Genomic DNA, 8,139 nt, shown 5'->3' on the forward strand with positions numbered 1-8,139 from the left:
GTACTACGTTTCGGGCTAGCTGCTGGCCGTGGGTTGAAGGCCTCAATATGGCTCCTTAAAATCGTGCAGGCTCCTCGTCATCAAATGTTTTATGCTAATTCTTGATTTTTATTTATTAATATCGGACGTTTAGGTTCGTAGCTGAAACTCCCTTCGTCTATCCAACCTCGAAACCAAAAAAACTACTTCGTCATTCATTTGGGTTTTAACCTCGCTATACTCGACTCCTTTGGCAGAGCAGCGCCTTCTTTTAAGGCTTTAACTTCTTGACCGAAGTCTTCATTTTTAACACCCCTTATTAGCTTGATTTCAGCGTTAATTAATTCGTCAGCGGTGATTTCGCCATAATCCGTTTCTTTCCTTCTAGCTTGTTTACGAAGCGCTAAACGTGAGCTATAACCCGCAGTGTCTTATTAAAACTTGAATATATTTTTAAATCGACGACCTTCTGAATGCCGATTGGATCCTTAATTTGAATTTCGAACTGTTAAGGCTAGTTTCCTTTATTCACGCTGGACTTCATCGAGTTTCACGATTTATTTTTCATTTACTTTTTCTTGGGGCTAATTTTCGCTTTGTTCCGCCAGTCAGGTGGGTCCTTCAAACCACAAACGATTATTTTGTATTTCTTTAGCCGACACTCCGCACGATGGCAAATCGGCGGTGTTTTGAACGCGCGGGCAGTGCGACCAGTTTTCGGGGTCGATCAGCTGATTGATCTCCATACGACTTTGAACAAAGGGTTGGTTTTATTTTGGATGATTAGTTATCCAATAAATTGCTCTTTTTGAATCCGACCACATTTTGACAGACATATCATCCTTTTTGAAAGCTTCCTTAACCCTGCTCACTAATATCGCGCCTAAAAGGACACCCCATTAGTTCCAGCCTTGGAAGAGAGATTTCCTTAGTAGGGCACACTCTCGATTTGGACGTAACGAAGCAGGTTTTTATTTGGTTATCGCCGGTTACGTATAGTACGTAAACGACTGCCGAGAACGCCTTTAAACTGGCGTCTGTGAAGCAGTGAAATTCCTATTCCACGACGATTTCTGGATTATGTTTTTAGATACATCGATTGGAATTGTAGGCCGATTTCTTATGTGAGAGGTTCATTCCATGATAGTCGCTTCCTTTGTGGTTTGAGATCTTCGTGCCATCTAGGAGCAAAAAACATAACACCCCACACAAGGAGAACGCAACCCGTCAAAAGTCGTGGATTTTCTTGTGTACGTTTTTCATTGGCTAGACGCTTTAGCGCCTGCTGCCGTCGGAAGGGGAAAATTGGGAAATTGTCTTCCCCCCGCCCGTAAAACGTTCAGCGAAAAGGCTCGTAACGCTCGTCCAAGGAAATTCGTACACAACCCTTCGTTAGCGTGTTTAAAGGCTAGCTGCGTTCTCCTTGTGTTTGTTGCTCCTAGGTGCCATCTCCAAAGTCTTTGGAACATCAATTTGACCGTGATCGGATCGAAGATTTGAGCCAGCGCGCTGAGTAGGAATCGCTTGGTGTTTTTATTGGCTTGTATGACAACCAAAAGTTTTGTAAATTCTACCGAGAATTCATCTGTTTGCGGATCCCAAATTTATCCCATAATATTTTGTTCCGCAGGTTCAGCTTCTTCGATGAACTTGATAATGGCGTTTTCTTCCGCTAATTTTTCCGCCCACAAATTCCTTAGTTTGTTTGAATTTGTCAGCCATTTTCGTAGGCGCACTTTAGCTTCTCAGAACTATTTTTGATAACTGGTAAGCTCCCTGAATGTCGTCTTCGCCTGTCAACAGGTCATCTACGTTGGTTTCTGGGTATTATTTTTATATTTTGCGAAGTGCGTTTTGAGAGTGACAGCTAATAGGTATGACAAAGCTGTCGCTCCTTATGGAATTCACGTCATTTATAAAACTTGGTGTTCGTTTTCTTTTATATTCCCATCTTCGACAGTCCAAAAGTACCGAACGTAATTTCGGTTCTAAAGCCACCCGAACAAAAGCCTTTCCGATATAAACTCTGATTTTGTGGTTCGATTGTCTTACTACCGCTAGATAGGTAATTCCCTCTTCAGCTATTTCGGGGTTTGCCACCCTTTCGATTACTGCCCCCGCAAATTGTACTTTTATTACATGGTTGTATTCCTTGTAGAGCTCCGGCTCTCTTTGAAATCTTCTTACCAGTCCTTTCATCGTGTTTTTTGCTACCGCCCGGTGGTTTTGGAGGCTGCTTATGGCTGTGGTCCAGGGAATTTTGGGATGATTTCTTCAGCTGTGGAGTCTTTCTCCGCCTCATCGTGGATTACCATTCCTTCAAGCCTTCGAGGGTCCAGAAGGATTTTAAGCCTTTGTTATTGCCAGCCGGTTGACGCTGAGTCGCATGGCGCTAACAGCGTAGCTTTTACCAAAGCTCTTCCGGGTCTTTGCCGGTTCTTGTACCACCCAGCCTAGTTGAGTTTCTACTGCGACCAATGTTTTGGATAATCGTTTTGTAGTGCGCGTGGTGACATCGTAATAGCTGTTAGCACGGATAAGAAATCCTACGCTAAGGTCGTCTGGATCCCCAGACCTAGGCTTGTCCGCTATTCACATTTCATTATTCTTCATTAAATCTTCTACATCTTCACTTGGTTGATGTAAGTTTTCTACAGTTATTTTGACTAGTTTTCGAATCGCTGTCTTAGGAAATTCATTTCCGAAACTTGTATTTTCTGTCGGACAGACTCCTATCATCGGTAAGTTTAAGCTCTTAGAAATATCTTCCTGGGTGAAGCTCGCCTGACTCCTCTGATCTAGCCGGCATCTAATTTCTTCCATCTTACCGCTGGTTGGTTTTTTCACTATAGCGTTGACCGTCTGGCTGCAGTTTACTAAATTATTGTTAACCTTAATTTTTTTCGTCCATTGCGACTTCGGGTTTTTGCCTTTCTTTCAAATTATTTTGTGGGGCTTCGCCTTGTAATTCGCTTCGTTTTCGGGGCAGAGTGTTACGTTATGCTTCCTTCGGCAGATTTTTTACGAAGACGGAGAGTCATGACCAAATCTCATACATACGTAACATCTGTTTGCCTCGGCTATCATGGGATTCTTTTCATCTAAAGATAACTTTCTCCAGTTGTAAGTGGGATGAGCAGTCGTTTTGCAGAAAATGTATAAGATGCTTCTTGACCTTACGGCGGCGTTCGCTTGAACAATGGATGTGCTAGGCGGTGTTTCCCCTCAGCTTTGACCTTGATCGCGAATCGCCTACGGCAGGCTTGTCTTGTCCCGCCGAGATATCGTATTGACTGTTTTGTTTTGGATGTATATTTCCCATTTTCTCGCACGTTTCCCTATACTGTAATTTTTTACGCAGAAACTGTATAAAGCCTTTTTTGTCTAGCTTACCGGCTATACCACTTTCTTTTGTATAATAATAATAATAATCAGCTAGGTTAATACCCAAGGCACCACCTTAGGCCTAAGTCATCGAGCGACTTTTAAAGCCTTTAATTCAGGTGGCCGGGTTACAATGCGTAGGAGGGTGGTGGCAAGCCCTGTTTGCCACGCGACCCAACAGCTCCCTACACTAACTATTACCGTTAACCTTAACAAGGTTTTATAATCGAGGCTAATGTCTCTAGGGAGACACGCTACTAGTTTACTACAAAATAAGACGCCATTCTTTGCTGTTTCATACCCTAATAATTTAAGACTTCTTATATTTATCTGATATTCATTATTAAATTTTCTTAAAGAGGACCAACTCCGAGATTGAGGTTGACTAATTCCCCCCCCCCCTAGCCGTGCCGCCATCAATTTCTTATTTAATCCGCTTTTGGCGCTATAAACTGCCGCACTTCGCTTGAGTTCCTCCGCCGCGAAACTGTGGTTGATTTATGAAAATGGCGAGTAGTGATCCTCGTGCTTCGGGATTAATTTCCGAGGGGTAAGACACTCTGCGAACTCGGTGTACACTGCCGTTCCTTTGACAGTGCTAAATGGAACTCTCGAACTCTGAAAAATATGTACCTTTAAAAGGGCTAAATGCACGAACTCGGTGTACAGATTATCTGAGAATGTCTTACCACTCGTTAAATTCAAATCTAAGTAATCGCAGTAAAATAAATAAACTGATTCAGTAAGAAATTAGATGAGTATGAAAACTTTCAGGCTGAAAAAAAAACTGGCTTGAGATTAAAGTCCGCATAATAGAAAAACTAGTTAGGCCTAGCCCTACAGAGCACAATGAGAATGAAGCTAGGCGTAAAATCACTTAATTAGTATTAGGTGTAAAGGAAAAAGAACTTATACATTGTCACTATAATCATTAAATGCTCCTCCTACAAATTTACTACATGGAATTCCAAAGGTAAACGTGTTTTATGTGCAACATCTATTATATGTATACACGAGCAGTACTGCAACGAGTGTTATGAAGCCAGAACAAATGAGCATGTTGATAGACCAACCGATAGTACAGCTTCGTTAGGTACATTGTCCACAGAGACAATAATTACTGGCCAAAAAGTGGAACTTATAGATGAAAAAGATACACGCTGTCACACAGGTTTGTTTGGTTTAGCCTCTAATGCCAATAAATTCCATAATCCTTTACGTTTAAATGCCTAGGTAGTAAAACTTGAAGTTCTCAAAATACTGAAGAGGCTGTGCTGCGGTCACTCAACCTGAATGTAAGTTTCCAAGAAGAAATTATCCCTTGTGAAGATGACGTTCTTGATGACGAAGATGTGTCGCAAGAATCTATTTCACATCAAAATATTACAACAAGTAGAAAACGGAAACTCTTCAATGGTGGTTACATTAATATGAAGTAAATCAAATTATTAATAGATTATGAAAAGGAATTCTCTAAAATAAGTGTTAATTCAAAAATAATTATGTATCAGATGTTTTCAACCAATAACTAGTACCCCATTAGAAGAAATTAGAAAATTCCACTCACCTAAAAGACTATTTTCAGAAAGGTAATTTAAAATTTCCTTTTTATCAATTGAGCATTTACTAATTACTATTCATTCATAGATCCTATGTTATTGATCTTTTGCCATTGCAATCTGGTAAAAGTCCAACAAAGATGTCAGAGGCTATCGATATAATTCCTTTACGATGCTGTGACAGTCCTCAGAATAGCTTGACAACAGTTCAGAATTCCCCTTTGCCTCACTGTAGTAATTCTGGAAGTATGTCTAATGGTCATTATATCTTGCCATTGTCTTCCTGCGACGAACCTGAATACATAATAAATTCCAGTTTTAAAACTAAGTAATATTACCACACTCGTTCCGTGTGAGGCTTGGATTTTAACCGTAAACATTGCAGATCTCTCATAATTTGGTCTGTACGGAGGAAAGCTAGAGAACGTCAAATTTAGCCTGTATGTTTTTGGGTGAGCTAGTGTGTACTCTTAAGTTGCTGCACTATTTGGTCAAATTTGCCAAGTTGACAATTGAAATAGGCCATTACTGTTCAAAAAATATTTCACTGGTGGTCTATTTTGTATTTCTTGGAAATGCAACCGAGGAGAAGGCTACCATTATTCAAAATGGCAATCAAATGATGATAATTTTAACTTGAAGCTCTCGGGCTCTTTGTTATTTTCAGGCTGTTCATTTTCCACAGTAAATGCCAAATGTATAAGTAAATAATCTAAAAACCTAAATAAAAAAATTATATATTTACCTTGTTCCAAATATTCTGTAAGGCACTGGCTGTAAAAGGACTAAAGTCAACCACACTTGTTAATAAACAGGTTCAAAAGTGTTACCCAGCAATTATGCAGTATTGGGATTCTGAACAGGTATACTTTTACTTAGAAATGAAAGACTGTAAATTTCCATGCATTCTATACTTCTCCTTGCATATGGAGCAATTAAAATATTTTCCTTTATATTACTTTTTTAGATTTCAATGCTTGCTGGTAGGACAGACCCACTTGTAGTTTCCCTGGATGCAAGAAATTACAGTCTGGGATACTCATCAAAGCACTGTTCGTATCATGGTATTGACTTGAAAACAGGCAAGATAATAGGAGTAGAATTCGCAGACTGTAGACTAACAGAAACAAAAGTAAAAATAAGGAAAAAACCTTGTGTCTTAGGGGAGGTTATAACTGATGGACATACACAAATAAAATCAATAATGAGTATGATTAGATTAGGCTTGTTTGAATTTATTAATCTGTACTGATAAAAACTTTTTAGGTAAAGAGTTCCCACATATCAAACATTCCCATGACATCTGGCATGCGGAAAAACTACTGAGGAAAAGGCTTGTAGCTGTACGTTACCTTACGAGATTTTCTTTGTATGTTTATAAACATCATTTTCTTGTAGGCTTGTAAGGAGAAAAGCCACGAACCAATAGCGGAATGGATTGATGACATTATAAATCATTTTTGGTGGTCCGCAAAAAATGTGTGAATGCAATGCAAATAGAATGAGAGTGAGTAATTTGTGTGCAACTTATTTTGGATTTGATCGGTATGTCATCAAGAATATTTTATATGTTCTCTGGATATCACTTCTGCATCACATTCAAGATGTGCACGAATGGCCTCTCGGATCTTGTCAACATGATGAATTAGTTGCAGAAGAACGGAGAAAGCCTTGGTTGCCTCGTAAGACCTTATCCTTTTGATAGCTACAGACAATTATTTGTGACAAATCTTTCTTGAAAGATTTTGAGTATTACAAGAATTTCAGGTAATTTTTTTTCCTGTTTCCAAATTTTATATATCCTTCATTCTTCTGCTCAGTATTTTTTATTATTATACTTTTAATCTTTAGACATACTGTTCACTAGAATCGTATCAATTACCCTATAGTAAATGGATTTGAAAATTTTACATATTTACTCATAGCTGGAAAGGATACATAGCTAGAAATATTTTAGCAATATTGGATTTCAACAGTAGCGTTCACCGACCTGTGAAATTGAATAAAAATGGAGAACCAAGGAAACGTAGTGAAAAGTAATTTCCGAGAGCCAGGATCTACAAGTCACTGTTTATATAGTGCTTGTTAAAATAATGGAAATTTTCCACCTTTATGGCAGCAACAAGTGTTCCCTTTTAACGAGGTTGCTTTCTTGACATAGTAAAGCTTGGCAAAACATGACGTTATTTCCACAAGCACTATATAAACAATACCTTGCTAGTCCTGGTTATCGGAAATATTACTTCTTGGCGATTTCCTGGGAGGATGACTAATTTAACCATCTATTGTGGCTAGTTTCTATAGAATTCATCCAACTGTTTGGGTTTTGTTTTGTTGAACATGATGAGTAATTGAATGTTTAATTTTAGGAATAAACGCAAGAGTTCAAAGGTGACTAACAAATGGACCATTGTTCCAGTTAAAATTCCAAAAACACATCAGTATGCAAAGACCTGTTGGATCTAACATTATCTGGCGAAATAGTAAGAAATCTAGATGACATGTTCCCGGAAAATCCTGCAATCACTACTAAAAGAAAAAACATTGCAAAGACACCTTTTCCCGAGAAGAGTGAATTGCTTTCAACAAGAGAAAAATATTCAAAATTTGATAAGCACGTAATTTCAGTTTTACCAATTAAAGATTAATTATTGAAATATTTTATTTTCTACCTGGCAAAACATTTTAAAATAATTCCTTAAAGCCTACGTATCTGTTGTTTGGGCTAGGATAAGTGGTCCTAATTTTATTAACAACACATGATGGAATTACTCTGCGATTGCCGTATCCCAGATTACCCAATTGCCAAAATACATATTGGCTATAAGCTGAGAAACGGTAGCGTTTGTTGAAATCACCATTATTTTCATTTAAAAATACCAAATTTGCTCGCATTTCCATTTGGACCTCTAGCACTTCTCCCCCAAGAAAAAGTAGTTCTTTTCATCCCTCAATCTCAGAGATGGATCCCTTTAAGGCGACCAAGTCCCTCTAACTAGGTAACTTTTTGTAGTGTATTTTGGTTTTAAGTTAGATTGTTAGCGAATTCGTGGGACTCCATAATCCGCGTACGCTCTGTTGTGATGTTTGAATTTAGTACGAATTGAAGATTAAAAAACACGCGCCATCTATCTCCAAATATTTGACATACGCCAACGTCGTGGGATAGGGGAAAATGATATATCAATCCGATAGGAGATATCGTGCCATTGTTGAT

General features: G+C 38.6%; 1 protein-coding gene across 1 annotated transcript; it reads left to right on the plus strand.

Moving 5' to 3' along the window:
- Positions 1–5,744: 5,744 nt before the first annotated feature.
- On the plus strand, positions 5,745–7,375 carry LOC149957469 (uncharacterized). The gene is made up of 6 exons (XM_090164818.1): positions 5,745–5,785; positions 5,890–6,130; positions 6,189–6,265; positions 6,321–6,429; positions 6,493–6,689; positions 7,292–7,375. Exons 1-4 carry the CDS (start codon positions 5,762–5,764, stop codon positions 6,405–6,407), a joined length of 429 nt encoding a protein of 142 aa, XP_090020944.1. The 5' UTR covers positions 5,745–5,761; the 3' UTR covers positions 6,408–6,429; positions 6,493–6,689; positions 7,292–7,375.
- Positions 7,376–8,139: the final 764 nt, after the last annotated feature.

Source organism: Leiobunum rupestre, chromosome 2, assembly GCF_980474605.1.
Source record: "Leiobunum rupestre chromosome 2, qqLeiRupe1.1.hap1, whole genome shotgun sequence".
Classification (NCBI taxonomy): Eukaryota; Metazoa; Arthropoda; class Arachnida; order Opiliones; family Sclerosomatidae; genus Leiobunum; species Leiobunum rupestre.